Source organism: Neomonachus schauinslandi, chromosome 9, assembly GCF_002201575.2.
Source record: "Neomonachus schauinslandi chromosome 9, ASM220157v2, whole genome shotgun sequence".
NCBI classification, from domain to species: domain Eukaryota; kingdom Metazoa; phylum Chordata; class Mammalia; order Carnivora; family Phocidae; genus Neomonachus; species Neomonachus schauinslandi.
In genome coordinates, this window is record NC_058411.1 from 105,736,741 (window position 1) to 105,753,872 (window position 17,132).

Below are 17,132 nucleotides of genomic sequence, written 5' to 3' on the forward strand. Positions count from 1 at the left end.
AACTAATTTTGAAGCTTTTTAGCTCTTTGGCATTATGATAAGCCCCACTTTATTTGCTTTAACAAAATAAGATTGTTGGTTGTGTTCACATGGTTCTCATGATTCTCTCAAGCAAGTTTGCTTTTTCTTTCTCCTTTTCCCCACATTAGGTGTAAAACCTATGTGGCTCCTTGATTATGTTGATGCGCAAAGGATGCCATTGCTGCCAAGCAAGGTTTTCAGCTAGTCATTAGAAATTTGCTGCTTGATGGGTTCTGCTATTCATAAGTAGGAAGGATCCTAAATTAGGTTGTGATTACTATAGAGTTCACATCTCAAGATTGATGTGGTCAGAGTTCCCTTGAAGTAACCAGAGGTAACCTCAACTTGGAGGGTTGAGGGTGGAGTCCCCCAGCTTGTTTTTAACTACACACCCAGCTAGAAAAGGTCCTCAGTAAATGCTATCAAAGGATGACGTAGGTGAATGAATGACCATCCACCCATCCTTGGGTGCTGAAATTTAGGGTTTCGTTGTGAGGTAAGCTTTGTGACGTTCCAGTCATCAGTGACTTGTTTTATTTAATAGACACTCATGTGGCGCTTACCGCGTGCTAGACACTCTTCTACGCACTTTACAAATCTGAACTCATTTAGTCCTATGAGGTAAGTACAGTTACGATCTCATTTTGCACAGAAGGAAACTGAGGCGCAGAGAGACTCAGTCACTCAGCTACTGAATGGCAGAGCCAAGGTCCAGCCTTAGCAGTTCGGCTCTAGTCCACATAGTCAGGCTTTACGCTAGCTGCCTGTATAGTATATTCCATACTCGCTCTACAGTTTCCATTTACCTGGCAATAAATACTTTCTGCCTATAAGTGTGTAGGATTTCTTTAACACTAAAATTTTTTAGAACTACTTCCTCAGAGTTGATGTTTCATTTGCTAAGACTAGAATCAGAAGGAAAAAAATCACCTCCTTTGGCTCTAATGAGCGAGGGCTGCCTCAGATAGCTCTCTTTGATCAATTTTATATGCACAGATTTATTTTTCAGGAAAAAAAAAGGCACTGTAGAGGCAGGGCTATTATGCAAATTTCCACTGCAGCAAAAGCTTCTAAAGAACTGCCTTTGGAAGGAAGTTGCAGCCGCCACTCTGCTAAGTGCCCCACTTGGAAGGGCTGTGGGCTCCCTGCTGAGAACTACTGCAAGCCGCTTTGTCAGCCGGCTGCCTGGTGCCAGTTCCTGGCAGAGTCCAGGAGGGACGCTGTGGCAGAGCTCCCCGAGAGCAGTGAGGTTTGCAGACCATTTGGGTTAAGCTGGACGTAATGGAGGGTCACTTTTCCCAGAACTGGCTATTTCTTGAAGATGTTCCATGCCTCTCTAACTAAGCTGTCTCTGTAGACTGATTTTCAAGATTGCAACTTTATGGGTTCATTTAAACATGGATATCAGATTATATACCTTAAACAAAATTTTTTTTGTAGGCTAGATTAACTCTGTTCTGGTATCATTAAATGTATGTTTTCCAGTTGCTTAAGAGTAAAGGTTGATAAAAATTGTATCAAATGTAGTGCTATAGGTTAATATCATCATTGGAATAATATATCATGGAAACTTGTTTTTTTTTAACTCTCTGCACTATGAATACAAGGCGAGATGTTGCTAGTTACTCTCAGAAACTACATTTGTTGTCTACAATGTGCTAGGCTAACTTCTGCTTATTATTTAATTGCATTACCTCTGTGAGTATTACTAGACCCATATTGGAGGATAATCAAATAGAGGCTCAGAGAGGTTAAGTAATTTGTTTGCAGTCACACAGCTAGTAAGTAGAGAGCTGAGATTCAAACCCAGCCTAGTCTGACTCCTAAACACCTTTCTATTGGTAGTATATTCCACAGCCTTCCATAGAACAAACTGTGTGTTTTTTAAATACACAGTGTGTATACGCTGTTGAATCAAGAGTGAAAGATTATGATATTAATACAGACTAGAGGGGCACCTGGGTGGCTCAGGCATTAAGCGTCTGCCTTCGGCTCAGGTCATGATCCCAGGGTCCTGGGATCGAGCCCCACGTTGGGCTCCCCGCTCAGCGGAAAGCCTGCTTCTCCCTCTCCCACTCCCCCTGCTTGTGTTCCCTCTCTCGCTGTGTCTCTGTCTGTCAAAAAATAAATAAAATCTTAAAAAAAAAAAATACTAGATTTGGTAAAGAACCACTCCCCCCGCCCCAGTCCCCAAATAGAGATTTAAACTCTGGGCTTACATTGCTGGGCTAAGTGTGATTATGAGCTAATGTTTTTATAGTTTATGCCAACATTTCAAAAATCTTTTTCAGGTTCTCATATTTCCTCTAGGATTTGCCACATGTTAGCAATAAAGAAGATGGCTAATTGTGTTTCTTTATTCTTTCTTTGTTTAGGATGTGATAGGCCAGGTTCTGCCTGAAGCAACAACCACAGCATTTGAATGTAAGTCTGGCTTGTATACTTTCTTGACTATTCCTTTCTGCAGTAATTTTTCAAAGGGTTTATGGGTTGCATTACTTTAGAAACTGACAAAAACAGATTATTTATGATCATCATGTGGTACATTTAAATATTTATAAATTAATGCAAGTTTAATGATGATACTGAACTGAGTAATATTTTCTTATTTAATCATATCTTGGGTGTGCATATTTCTATAATATAGCTTTAATTACCAACATGACCTTTATCTGCTCTTGCTTCTCAGTGTAATAATATTGTGGGACAAAATGAAACGTGTAAACTACCTGTAGGCCAGTGATTATTGATTAAGAAATTGTAATCCATTGCTGCTTTAAAACAGCAACAGACTAGAACTTTAAGTGAGCATTGCATGGAATAATTCTGTTTTAGTGGGGCTTGGTGTGGCTGGTACATGATGACAGTAGCCCTTCAGGTCTTGAGTCCTTCCTCCTTCCCTCCCCTTCCCCCCCCCCCCCCCCCCCGCAGTTGGCTTGGGGATTGGGAGGGGCAGGATGGACTAGAAAACTAGTTTTGACATGAGCCAGGTCATTGTAGGGGATGTTAGGGTTTGGGAATGTTAAGATGAGGGTTTAGTTCATAGAAAGGGGCTCTGGTGTTGAGAAGGATAGAGTAGGATTTTTAGTTGTGGTTCCTGTCTTTTCTTTTGAAGGTGAGGGCCATTTTTCCCTGAGAAAATGTACGGTTTCTCCACATTATAGTTTATTTGTTGTTCTTGGTTTTTAAGCAGATGGTTAATGACAGTGAGTACAGTGTCCTCTCTTTTATTTATGTTCTCTTTGGAGGACAATTTGACAATATATTACCAGTATTATTACCAAAATATAAAATGTGCAAAACCTTTGATTCAGCAGCTTCACATTTAGGAAGCTTTTCAACAGAGATACCTGCCCATGTGTTGAATGCCCTTCAAACAAAATATTCATTGTGGAATTATTTTTAATCGGAGAAAATTAGAGGAAAGCTAAATGCCTAGAATAGTGGATTCATAAGTTATCCATTATCTGAAGCAGCAACCAATTGAACAGCTAAAAAGAATGAGTAAGGATTTTATGCATTGGCATGGGAAGATTTCCATGATATATTGTTGAATAAACAAATAGTATGTATGGTATGACCCCATTTTGTAACATAGCTAATCCCTGTGCCTCCCTGCTTCGTGTCTATATTGAGAAACAAGGATCTGAAGCGTGCCCACCACAGTGCCTTGCAGTGGTTCCCCCTGGAAAGTAGACTTCAGGGTTAGAATGGGGCATGGTTGGCTAAATGAGCACACTTTTTCCTTTCTCTCTTTCTCTATTATTTGAATATTTTCGACAATCATTCCATATATTTAAAAGTCACTTGCATAGAACTCTTAAAATAATTAGTATTTTATTAACCACATTGGAGTCTATATACTGTTGAAAAATGGTACATGTATCTGAAGTACATATTAGTGTTGCAAGCCCTTCAGACCCTTTTTGGGAAGTCCCTGGTGGCGCCAAGGGTTTCATGGACAGGCCGATAGTAAACATCTGTCACTGTTGCCAGGTGCTGTGCTAAGAACATTCCATGGTTATCTCATTTAATTTAACCTTCGCAAGATCCCCTTGAAGTACTTCAAAGGATTGTTTTGTTTTTGTTTTTATTTTTTTAAAATTAAATTTTATTGAAATTCAATTAATTAACATATAGTGTCTTATTAGTTTCAGAGGTAGAGGTCAGTGATTCATCAGTTGTATATAACACCCAGTGCTCATTCTATCACATGCCCTCCTTAATGCCAATGACCCGGTTACCCCATCCCCTCACCCCCCTCCCCTCCAGCAACCCTCAGTCTGTTTCCTATGATTAAGTGTCTCTTATGGTTATTAGCTCCATTTTAGTTGAGGAAAGGACATCTCCTCTGAGCAGCTTGCTCAAAGTCTAGTGAGTGGTGAAGTGGACTTTCTCATGTAGACTCCAGAGCATGTATACATTCTCAGCCACTTTGACACTGTTCTGCAAGTTGTAATCATTCTTGAAGTCACTTATTCTGATTGTTCATAAATGTAGCAGAAAAGAAGCTTACTTTACACGTCCTACTTCTTGCCCTCTGGGTCCCACAAAGTGGCTTGATGTACCTGTGCCCCACTGGCTTCCAGAGTTAGGATTCATAGTAATAACATCGATTATTCTAGCTGTCATTTATTGATGGCTTGCTCTTTGCCTGGCAGCGGACTCGATGATTTACCTAGATTGTTGCTGATCCTTACAAAACTCTGTGAGGTAGGAAAATTATACCTTTGGGAAACTGAGGCTCAGAAACAGGAAATGATTACCAAAGTCATCAATGTGGTGGAACCAGATTTAAACATAGTTGTTTTTGACTGTGAAACATGCACTCTTTATAACCAAGTATGTTAAAAGCCTATGAAGTTTGTTAAGTATGGTTTTCATGGCTTATGGAACAGCTCTTGAATAAATAACACTTTAATCAAAGAAATATTTATGGTAATATATTTAATACTGAAAAGTATATCTAACACTAAGAGAAAAAATGTTTAAATACCTTGGTTTAAGTTCTCAGAAATGTTGTTCCTTCTTTACCGAGAAGAGGGTAGCAGCTCTATACCCATCTGTGTCTTGACCAGTTCTAGGCAAAACCAAAACCAAAAATAAAACCCCAAAACATAGACAAAATAGTAATAGTCTTTGTTTCTTTAGCTTAGATTAAAATCCTAGCCTGGCTTTTTTCATGATTGTTCTAGGACGACTTTGTGTTCTGACCCAAAGATCTGAACTAATAAATGGAATCTATGTAGAGGAAATATTTGGAAAGGTGTAGTTTGTAAGCTAATTTGCTGACATTTTTGAGCTATTTCAGTAGTGTATAGCCATGATGGAACCAACTCCCAGTTAAAACTTTGAACAAAGATGTATTTATGGTAATATATTTAATATTGAAAAGTATACGTAACATGAGTTGATTTTTTTTTTGCAAAAGAGATGGTATTGTATTTAGTGATATGAATTAAGCAACAAGAGAAAGGGTGTTGTCAAATTTATCAAGGAAATGAGTTGATAAGTGGAAAGGAGGGGAAAGGTAATGGTACAGATTCTGCAGTTCTGAGAAGTGCCGTCTATTGGCTGAGGCCTCTGACACCACCCCCCAACCCCCCACCCCCGCCCAGATGGGGTTAATCTCTCTCCACACCTTTGCTAGAGCATTGGGCCTGCCTTCTGATGAGCTGTGTGCGTGTTTCCCTTCTTCACTAGATTTTGAATGACTTGATGACAGGTACCATGTTTTATTTCATTCTTGTTCTCTTCTTAGTACTTAGCTTAGTGCCTTGTGGGAACATCCTTGCTGAATAAAATGGAATGTTGTGTGTCCATATTCAGATGAGAATTTTAAAATTAATGTGACCTAAAGCCAAGTAAATCATTTGCTTTTTTGGATTATTTGTGCTGTTGTCCAGGCACGGGATATAAACTGGCTGGTGGTGGACCAGTCAGGCTCCAAATTCAAATTCCCACACTTGACTAAGCCCTCTGTCCTGAGAGGGCAGAGGGTCTACAGTGACTCTATTCTTTCCGGTTTCTGTTCCTGGGAATAATGTTTCCGAGGGGAGTTAGGCTGAGGGGAGGCAGGCGCATTTATGCTGAATTCACCTCTTGGACTGATGGCCCTAGACCTTTTTCATGTTACCCCTTTTTGGTCCTTTTCCCCTTATAATTTGAATGCAAATAAAAATACTTTCCAATATCTAGTGTTTGATATCTTTTTTAATTAAGAAGGTATAGATGATTTTAAAAAAGAATTTAAGCAGCATAAAATTGAAAGGAAAACTAAAAGTCCCCATTTCTCTAGTTCACCATTTAACAGTTTCTTCTGTATCCTTATGGAAGTTTTCTCTGTATGTAATATATACTATACTGCAACTAATTTCCCTTGCTTCCATTTATAGTATATATTGGACCTCTTTCCAACATCAGCATGCACAAATCAACTTCAGTCCTTCGGATGACTACATTATACCTCATTTTATGGCCATGGCTTAATATATTTAACCTATTGATAGACCAATCTTAAGTTGTTAGCAGTTTTTTAGTATTAGAAAAAATGCTGCAGTCAGTGGCATCGCCTTATATCTTTCCACATTGTGGAAATATATTTGTAGGATAAATTCCCAGGAGTTGGAACTACTGAGACAAAGAGTACCCCTATTTTACATTTTAATAGCTATTACCATGTTGCTCTCTAAAGGGTAGAACCAATTTACACTCCCACCAACAATGTTTGAGAATGCCCATTTCTCTCTGCCCTCACCAACTCTGGGTATTTTTTTTATTAGCAAACTTCCTAGTCAATGTCAGTTTGAAAGGTGGAAGAGATTACTATGTTATTGTTTTATTTTGTATCAATTATAAATGAGCTTGAGTATCTTTTTATGTGTATTTTGGTTATTTGTATTTAATTTCTGTGAACCATTTTGTCACCTTTGCCCATTTTCCTTTTAGGTTGTAGGTTTCAAATTGATTTAAGGGCTTTCCAATATTAAGAAAACTGGGGCTTTGTCTTACATGTTAGAGCTATTTTTGTCTAGTTTACTGCTTTCCTTTCAGCTTGCTTTGGTCTTTTTCCCTCTTCCTTTTTTTTCCATGGAGAAGGTGAAGTTTTTATATGGTCAGATTTATCATATTGCCCTTGTGACCTCTGGATTTTTGTCATTCTTAGGAAGGTCTTCCACATTCCAGATATTGAAAAAGCATTCATCCATATTCTTTTTTGCTCTACTTTAATAGGGTTAAGCACACACACGTTAGGTATGTATATAAATACATACATTCATATGTGTATTAGTGTGGGGTTTTTTTTCTGAAAAGTGCCTGCATTTTTATTACAAATGTCAGAAGATTTTAAATATTTGTACCATCTCCAGTCTATTTTGGTGAAAGGAGGAGTCAGGTGGGGAATCCAAGTTTATTTTTCAAGCACATAGACAGCTGACTCTGTACCAGTTACTGAATAATTTGTCTTTCCCCAGATGTGAGAACACTCCTGAGACGAAGCTAAATTCCATTACCATAAAAAGGCTTGAATGTTTGCATGTGTGGGCCCTACATGTGCTGTAGGAGCTTGACATTCACATAGGCCCAGAGACCCCTGCTGATTTCCACAGTTTCATTAACAGATTAATGAGTACACCAACACACGGGGCGACACAAATCAGCTGTGCCCACTAATGAGTTTCCTGTGCATATCTGTCACATGTACTCCTCTTCCTGGATTGTGTCTAGACAGGTGACTGTTGCAGAGTGACTATTGGGCTGGAGGTACTGGGTGGTAAGTTCTTACTGGCAACTTGAAAGATGCACTGTAAGTCTATGTAGACAAGTGCTGACTTATACCTGTAAATACCACGTGGTCCCACTTTCCCATGGCACTCTGACTTCCCACATTTTGGTCTGTAGCCTTCATAAGTATCTTCACACTTGTCAAGTTGTGCCTCTGAGTTTTGGTTCATAAGATAGGGTTGTAGGTGCTGAGAGTCACATTGAGCTGCGAGGTGTTGCTGTGGTGTGTTTAGAATCAGCACCATGGCAGAAGACATCAAGACCAAAATCAAGAACTACCAGACTGCCCCTTTTGACAGCCGCTTCCCCAACCAGAACCAGACCAGGAACTGCTGGCAGAACTGCCTGGACTTCCACCGCTGTGAGAAGGCAATGACTGCTAAAGGGGGTGATGTCTCCGTGTGCGAATGGTACCGTCGTGTGTACAAGTCCCTCTGCCCATATCCTGGGTGTCAGCCTGGGACGACCAGCGGGCAGAAGGCACATTTCCTGGGAAGATCTGAACTGGCTTTACCCACCTCTCCTCTGTCCTCCCTCCTTCTCCCAGGAAGGTGAAGGGGGACCTGGGTGCATGGTGATCCCCACCCTGGGATTCTGAATCATGGCTTAACTAATAATAAATACTCGTTGGAAAAGTGAAAAAAAAAAAAAAAGATAGGGTTGTAGGATAAATCTTTATTTTACTTATGTTTTTCTTCAACCATGATCGTTTTACGCTTCTCATTTCAGTTGTTTTACGAACTTCTGGAAGATTATTTTGGGTGGAAATTTTAAAACCAGCTCATCGTTTTTTTTAAAGATTTTATTTTTAAGTAATCTTTACACCCAACATGGGGCTCGAATTCATAACCCCAAGATCAAGAGTCACACATTCTACCAGTTGAGCCAGCCAGGTGCCCCCAGTTCATCATTTTAAATTTGGCATAGTATGACCATTTAAAGCAAAATTACAAATTATATAAGTTGTAAATTCTTTCTTTTTTTTTTTAAAGATTTTATTTATTTATTTATTTGACAGAGAGAGGGAACACAAGTAGGGGGAGTAGGAGAGGGAGAAGCAGGCTCCCCTCTGAGCAGAGAGCCCGATGTGGGGCTCAATCCCAGGACCCTGGGATCATGACCTGAGCTGAAGGCAGACACTTAACCGACTGAGCCACCCAGGCACCCATAAGTCATAAATTCTTACAGTATAGAAAATCAATATAGCTGATTACTGGAGAAATACCTGTAGAAGATACCCTTCATGTCCAAACAGCAAAGACAGTGTCCTTAAGAATAGTTGGGTGAGAACCCCTTTTTGCTTTGGAGAAAAGTCTAAATTATAAAATATTTGGAAATCATAAATTATTTGGAAAAAATGAAATTTCATTTTCTTAAACTGTAGTGTGTGTAAAAGATAAGTGGTTGCTTATAAGTAAAACTAGGTGGGTTAATGAAAAATTGTATCTCACAATAGTATACAGTCTAAAAGTTATTTAACAGGTAAGAGTTAATTATGCATCCTAGAATTTGAGACTATTTGAAGAGAGTTTTAATTTATTAAAATTTTGGTTTGCAGTATCATCCATGCACAAAGTCCAGATCCTTTTTAATCTTATGAGAACAGCTGTTTATTAGTAGTCTTGTTATTTTGCATGCGAATTAAGAAGTTCAAGTCCTTTATTCAAGAACCAGACTAGTTGTTCCTTGAGGGCACTAGACAATACTGCTCATTCTTGAGTCTCTAGAAACCCTATCATAGTACCTGGCACATAGTAGACACTCAGTATGTTTCTGGAACGCATGGATAGTTGAAGGAATGAAGGACAAGCCTTCTCTATCTCATCCATCAGAAAATCCCATTAGCTCTGGCATTAAAATATATCCAGCATATGATGACTGCTCAGAATCTCAGCCTGGTTTAGGCCACCATCACCTCTCACCTGGTCTATGATGGTGGTCTCCTAACTGGTCTCCCTGTTTCTGCTTTCGCCTCCACACAGCCTGTTCTGCACACAGCAGCCAAAGTGATCCTTTAGAAGTGAGATCACAACACTCAGCACCCTCCAGTGGTTTCCATCTTACTCAGGAGTAAGAGCCAAGTCCTTAAAATGTCCTACAAGGTCCTGCATTTTTCTCATCTGCCCCCAACTCTGCAACAGAGCTGCTTCTCTGAACTCTTCTCTTTCTCTCCCACCGCTCATGCTGTGGTAGCTACTCTGCCTTTCTTTCAGTGTCTTGAACATGCCAGGTATTCTACTTCAAGGACTTTGTATTAGCTGTTCCTTCTGCCTGGAACACCTTTCCCCAGATACCTGTGCAGCCCACCACCTCATCCCTTCAGTCTAGGGTGTAAGCTCCAAGGGGGCAATGCTTTTATAGTGGGCATTTTTATATTTGTTGGAGAGAGGAAGGGAGCAAAGAAGTGAAGAAGGAATCAGGAGGCAGGGGCATGGAGCACAATTAAAATTCATAGCCGAGAAGATTTGGCCATAGAAACTGGGACTGCTGGTCCTTTCCAGATCTTAGCTGTCATACCTAAGAAGGGCTCTATAAACTTGACAGCCTTTCTGGATAATTTCTTGTTGAATGTCTTTCTAACCTCTACAGTTGTGTTTGCATTTCTTTCCTCTTGTCTTGGGAAAAAGCCTTTGCTGTAGTCCTAATTGACTCACCTGGTGCTGAAGGAACGTGACAAATGACATATAATATATTGCCTTAACTTTCTGTTGCTCTTTGTAGAAGCTAGATTGTTTCTCTCGAAAGCCCACTTGAGCCCTGTCGCTGCAGTGGGTGCTGTTTGGCTGAGAGCTCCCTGGCGTCTGCTGGTTGAGTACTGTTTACCCTGATAGGTACTGTGCTTGCCATTCTGACCTCCCCTTACCTGAGGCTGCCTCTCCTCTATTGGGCCTTTATGTTCCTCGTCTTGGTTTCTCTTTCGGATTGCATGTTGCTTCAAATAAAATTGCTAACAACATATGGCCTGTTATGATTCTCTTTTCCCAAACTCTGCCATTTTGTATATTTGTGACACACTGCAGATTTTGTGAAGATTGCTTCATAATATTTGTTTACCATCTGCTGCACTCTATTTGGTATCTTGCTAGGATTTTTTCCTCCATTTTAAGTGACATTAACAAAATCCAGCCAGTACATAGACTTTCTGGTTCTACTTTTGCTTCCCTAATGTGCTGGAAAATCATATTACTATGCTCCAGGCAACTAGAGAAGTCTGGAATTCTCATTGTGAACCAGTGTATCAGATCTATCGCATGCACCGTGCCCCCCGCCCCCCTTGGTCATATCTAGTAATGCTTTTTTGGTCAGATGGTAAAGAACCTCTATGTATAAGACAAAAGTTCAAATTATTTTTTCTATTTCTCTTTACTTAGTACCACTATTTTCTGGTGTTCTTCAACAACATATTTATAATCTTGAAACTCTTTGTGCCACTTTAGTAAGTTTTTATGATTTACAGTTCCATTTAGTGTTCATTTTATAGCTAATCCAGTTTGATAGGCAAAGAGCCAGAATCAGCCAGATTGGCTCTGTGTATCCAACTTTTAACAGAGAAGTATTTTAAATTACTGTTACACTAAATTGCTTGGTATGTCTTTCTACTTTATCCTTCAATACTTCTAATACCTGTCAATTCATTGTCTTTATTTTAAAGATTATTTATCAATTTATTTATTTGAGAGAGAGAGAGGGAAAGCACTTATGAGTAGGGGGAGGGCAGAGGGGGAGGGAGAGAATCTCAAGCAGACTATCCAACCTGACTTGGGGCTTGATCCCACGACCCTGAGATCATGACCTGAGCTGAAACCAAGCGCTGGATGCTCAGCCGACTGAGCCACCCAGATGCCCCTCATTGTTTTTATTTTAAGACGTTTTTTACAGCTTTTTTGGTATATAATTGACATATAACATTGTGTAAATTTAAGGTGTACAATCTGCTGATTTTATACAATTGTATATTCCAAACCGATTTCCACCTAGCATTAGCTAACACCTCTATCCTGTTATATAATTACCATTTCTTTTTTTGTGGTCAAAACATTTAAGATTTACTTTCAGCAATATTCAAATATATGTACAGTGTTGGGGCTCCTGGGTGGCACAGTCCTTTAAATGTCATATCTTTGTTTCAGCTCAGGTCGTCCTTTAAATGTCAGATCTTGGTTTCAGCTCAGGTCTTGATCTCGGGGTTGTGGGGTTGAGCCTTGCATCGAGCTCCGTGTTCAGCACAGAGTCGGCTTTAAGACTCTCTCCCCCTTTCTCTGCGCTCCTGTGAATGCGTGCATGTGTGCGCATGCTCTCTCTCTCTCTAAGACAGATAAATAAATCTTTTTTTTTTTTTAAGATTTTATTTATTTATTTGAGAGAGAGAATGAGATAGAGAGAGCATGAGAGTGGGGAGGGTCAGAGAGAGAGGCAGACTCCCTGCTGAGCAGGGAGCCCGACGTGGGACTCGATCCCGGGACTCCAGGATCATGACCTGAGCCGAAGGCAGTCGCTTAACCAACTGAGCCACCCAGGCGCCCCAGATAAATAAATCTTTAAAAAAGTATGTTACAGTGTTATTAGTTATAATCACCATGCTCTACATTAGATCCCCAGACCTTGGAACTAGAAATTTATACCCTTCGGCAAAAGCTCCCCATTTTCCCCCACCCCAGCCCCTGATAGTCAAACTCTGTTTCTCTAAGTTTAGCCTTTTTTTTTTTTTTAAGATTTATTTATTTATTTTGGGGGGTGGGAGGGACAGATGGAGAGGGAGAGAGTCCTGAGGAGATTCTGCGCATTGAGCACAGAGCCTGATGCAGGGCCTGATCTCACGACCCTGAGATCACAACCTTAGCCAAAACCAAGAGTCAGATGCTTAACCAACTGCATCACCCAGGTGCCCCTGAGTTTGGCCTTTTTAAATTTCCCATATAAGTGGTATCATACAGTATTTGTCTTTTTCTAACTTACTTTGCTTAGTATAATGCCCTCCTCAGGGTTCATCCAAGTTGTTGCAAATAGCAGATGCCTTTCTTTTTCATGGCTGAGTAATATTCTACTGTATGTATGTGTATACCACATCTTTAGCCATTCATCTCTTGGTAGACACGTAAGTGGTATCTTGGCTATTGTGAATAATGCTGCAGTGAACATGGAGGTTCACATATCTCTTTGAGAGAGTGATTTGGTTTCCTTTGGATAGATGCCCAGAAATAGAATTGCTAGATCACATGATAGTTCTGTTTTTAATTTTTTGAGGAACCTCCATACTATTTTCCACAGTGGCTGCGCCAGTTTACATTCCCACCAACAGTGCGCAAGGTGTCCCTTTTCTCCACATCCTCGCCAACACTTGTTATCTCTTCTCTTTTTGATGATAGCCATTCTGACAGGCGTGAGGTGATAGCAGATCATGGTTTTGATTTGCATTTCCCTGATGATGAGTGATGGTGAGCATCTTTTCATGTGTCTCTTGGCCATCTGGATGTCTTTGGAATTTATTGTCTTTACAGAGAAGTGTATTCTCACTGAAGTGTCAAGGCAAATGGTTTGACTGCCATCACAGGGATAGATAACTTGTGTTTTGTGTTTTGGCCAGAATCATCAGTCTTCTCATAGGTGTGATTACTTTTCCAACTCAGTCTCCTCTTTGACAAGAACAGGAGTCTTCATTAAAACTACTGATCACAAATAGCAAAGAGTCTATCAGTCCCCCAAAGAGCAATTTGTAAAGAAAACCAATACCTACATAAAATGGAGTCTCTTAATAATCCATAAGAACATTAATCACTGTGTCATGTAAGCCTGATTTTATCCCCAGGCTTTATTACAATGCCTCCTTCAACTTAACCAAAATCTTTCTCTTGGAGTCAGACCCCTTATGGAACAGTGTCAAGACTTTACCACTAGGTTGGCTATTCGGGCCTTTTGGCCTCAGTTTTCTGTCCACTTAAAGCCAAGTGTCCTTATAGTGTTTCATAGCTGCTTTTCATGGAACTGCTAGACAAGAAATTATTCTGGTAGCTGACTTCTATCACAGGTGTTTTATTTTGTTTTTGTTTTTTTCCTGAAATTATCCCTCAGAGATTTCATGGAATTCCAAATCTTCTGTTTTAAGAAACCTTAAAGGTTCAAGCTCTGGCTTTGAGAGCTTAGAGAACTCTTACTGTTGTGTTGTTCCTGATTGAGAGAGACGGCAATTTAAATGATTTTTCTGGAATCTGTGCCCTCTCTTCACAAATTCTAAGAAGGGTTTTCACCTGTTTTATTAAACTCCAAATACTTCCTCATCCCATGAGAATGATACCTTATTGGGGTCTTGCGTATTTTGAAATTTGAACATAAACAATTCCTTTGTAGCCACTGTCTCTGTAGCTAGTTCTGGTGTAGAAGTGAGAGTTACAAAAAGCTACTTTATTCAGGCTGGAAATTTTACCAAGTTCATGACTTTATGAAGAACAAATCATTGTAGCCCACATCTAAACAGAGAATTTGACTTGCTTTTAAAATAAAAATGTAAAGTGTTTTCATGTGTGCTAGTATGTAACATTATATCTCTTTATACTGTGTCTGTTTTTTCCCTTTGTTTCCTGCATTTGTAAGAAAAATTTTTTACTTACCCTTGAAAATACTGGTTTCCAGAACTTACGTAGACACTCCCTTTTGTTTCCAAAACTAGAATGGCATTTCTTTTTCTTCTCCAATTTGACTTTATAGTGTCTACACCTAGAAAGAAAGAAAGAGCTAGATTCCTATATAGTCCCTTATATACGTAATATTCTTAGGCCTCTGCTGTCTTCGTGTTACTGAAAGTGACTACTATGTGCCTTTTATACTGAGAACAGGGAGCTCTTAGTAGAATAGTACAGTAGTGACTCTGGACAGCTCTTATTTATATAGATATTTAAATAGTGTGACTTGATGATACTGATTTGCATTGAGTTCGGGAACTCTTTGGGAGTGAACCACGATCCAGGATCCAGGAATAAATGCTTTGGAGAGAAACCCCAGTGAGAGCAGTTGGCTTGGTCACTGAGCAGGGCTGGCTCAACTGCTGGTTTCTATCATGCTGTCAGATAGATTGCTATTGGCTGCTGGGAGAGAAAGTAGCATTTTGCTCTGAAATGGGCTAATTAGGAGAGAATACAAGCTCCCTCCTAGGGTTTCCATGGCCTGGCCACTGAGCAGGGGGACATCTTCAGAACTGCAGCTGGATGGGAGGGAGGGCCGCTGGGGTGTGGTGGGCGAAGATCCATGAGCTGAACTCCCCCTGTATTTTCAGTAAGAGTCCCCAGAGCATGTCGTGTAAGCTTATTCTCTTCATGACCTGAGATTTGTCTGTTTCTCCAGGCCTGGAATCAGGTTCTCCGCATCTGATCAAATGAGCAATTAGATACTCAAGAATGACCCCCTCAAAAAAAAAAATAAATAAATAACAACACTGATTGTTTAACAAGTGCATCAGAGCTGAGGCATCCAAATTGAGAGAGAGCCTGCCCCTTCCAAATTGTCCCCTGGGAGGCTGTGTACTTCTTCCAACAACCCTATTATTGCTCAAAATGTTTTTGGCATTTTTCTTTCAGCCATATATTTAGAATCTATCACATAGGCTGTTTTGTTGACAGATCTTTATTTTTAGAGGGATGAAATAGCTAACTAAATATTTAGAAATAAACAAAAGTCATTCTGAGTCCTGCCTGCAGATAGCGTAGGTGAGTGACCAGGCAGGCAATTCCATTTGGGGTTAAAAATGAGATCTGATAGGAGCATCTGGCTGGCTCCATTGCTAAAACATGTGACTCTTGATCTCAGCATTGTGAGTTCGAGCCCGACTTTGGGTATAGAGTTTACTTCAAAAAAAAAAAAATCTTTCAAAAAAATGAGATCTGATATTTTCATGCTATCTTTGGGATCTTAAAGCAGTTTTCAAAGAGGTATTTCTAAACTATTTTGAACAGGAGAAGCATCATGGAAATAAGTTTCTGGATGTGGCCGCTTTGATGATACACTTATTCAAATGTATACATTCTGGTTGTGTATTTTGTAGAGTCTAATTATCCTCCAGTTTTAAGACTATCAGATTTTTTCCAAAATCACATGAATAGCCATATGAAGCTTATTATAGTCAGACTACCCAATAGAAATGAAACTGTTCAGAAAGAGCAAGCGAGCTACCAGATAGAATGGGTTATGGGGATAACTGTGTTAGAGTTGCTTTGTAAGTTAACCTTATATAGGCTCCCTGTTCTTCAGTGAAAAGGGAATAGTAATAATCAAGTCACACTGTCCACATCATAGGATCGTTGCGTGGTTCTTAAGGAGGTATGGTATATGAAGCGTGGAATCATGGTACTTTGTGTGTAGTCATGTTCAATACATGTGAGCCATTTTAATCATGCCACTGTGACATGATAGCTTGTCTGGGAGAGAGGAAGACTGGACAAATAAGGGATAGGGTGCTGCGTGGGAAAGAAGGAAAGTACTGATGGTAGAACAAGACTGGCCTCCTTCAGTGTTTAACATTCTTCGCACCAAACCTGTTTCTTCACACTCCAGTGACACATTAACCTAGATACATGTCAGGCTCGACATAAGCAGTATTTTAATTTTCAGCTGTCCCTGAAATTTTTGGCTCTTTATCGGGACTGTTCATATTCTGAACAACAAAAATCCCAACAAAACAACAAACCAATAACCTCAACATCCTCAAAAATATGGTGTTGAAGATTTGGCTCTCAAGTTGTGAAAAGAAGTTGTGTTATGTTCCCAGCTGACATGATTTTTGTGCATTTAAAAACTGCAAATCTCACCACTCGCACTATGTTGCCTTTGAAACAGATGAAGATGAAGATGGTGACCGAATTACAGTGAGGAGCGATGAAGAAATGAAGGCCATGCTGTCCTATGTAAGTCTATCACAAATGAGGACTATTGTAATGTGTTAATGTAATCGTGGGCACTGTTTCTCGGCATGCTGAAGATATAAAAATAAATCACAGCTACCATAACATTCTTCTGTAGGATGGATAAGGGTTTCAAGGATTTCCTTACGTTAAAGTTAAGGGCGTTCTTTTCAAAAGACACTTACTGATCATATCATGAACATTAAGAATAATGCGTCTTAATGACTTTTGCATTAGGTATGGTGCAGACTAAATGGACTATCAATTTCCTGTATTTTTTATGCAGTACTTAAAGTAACGGCTCATTAAAAATGAACCCCTGGGCTCTAAAAAATTTTTCAAAATCTACTTTCAACTGGAGATCTCTTTCACCCTTCCAAACAGACTATAGTTATAATGTAGCTGCAGGCTTAGTATGGATACGCGATTTTAAAATGT

At 39.7% G+C, this 17,132-nt stretch overlaps 1 protein-coding gene and 1 pseudogene across 3 annotated transcripts in view; both read left to right on the top strand.

Annotated features, from left to right (window-relative positions):
* Positions 1–17,132, top strand: part of MAP2K5 (mitogen-activated protein kinase kinase 5) — a 247,019-nt gene that overhangs the window by 4,746 nt on the left and 225,141 nt on the right. For both annotated transcript variants that reach the window (XM_021693799.2, XM_044917822.1), the window contains exons 2-3: positions 2,397–2,445; positions 16,630–16,697. In XM_021693799.2, coding sequence (XP_021549474.1) covers positions 2,397–2,445; positions 16,630–16,697 — 117 coding nt within the window. The remainder of the gene's footprint in view (positions 1–2,396; positions 2,446–16,629; positions 16,698–17,132) is intronic.
* On the top strand, positions 7,999–8,440 carry LOC110583814 (annotated as a pseudogene). The gene has a single exon (XR_002480535.1). The product of XR_002480535.1 is annotated as a cytochrome c oxidase subunit 6B1-like (transcript).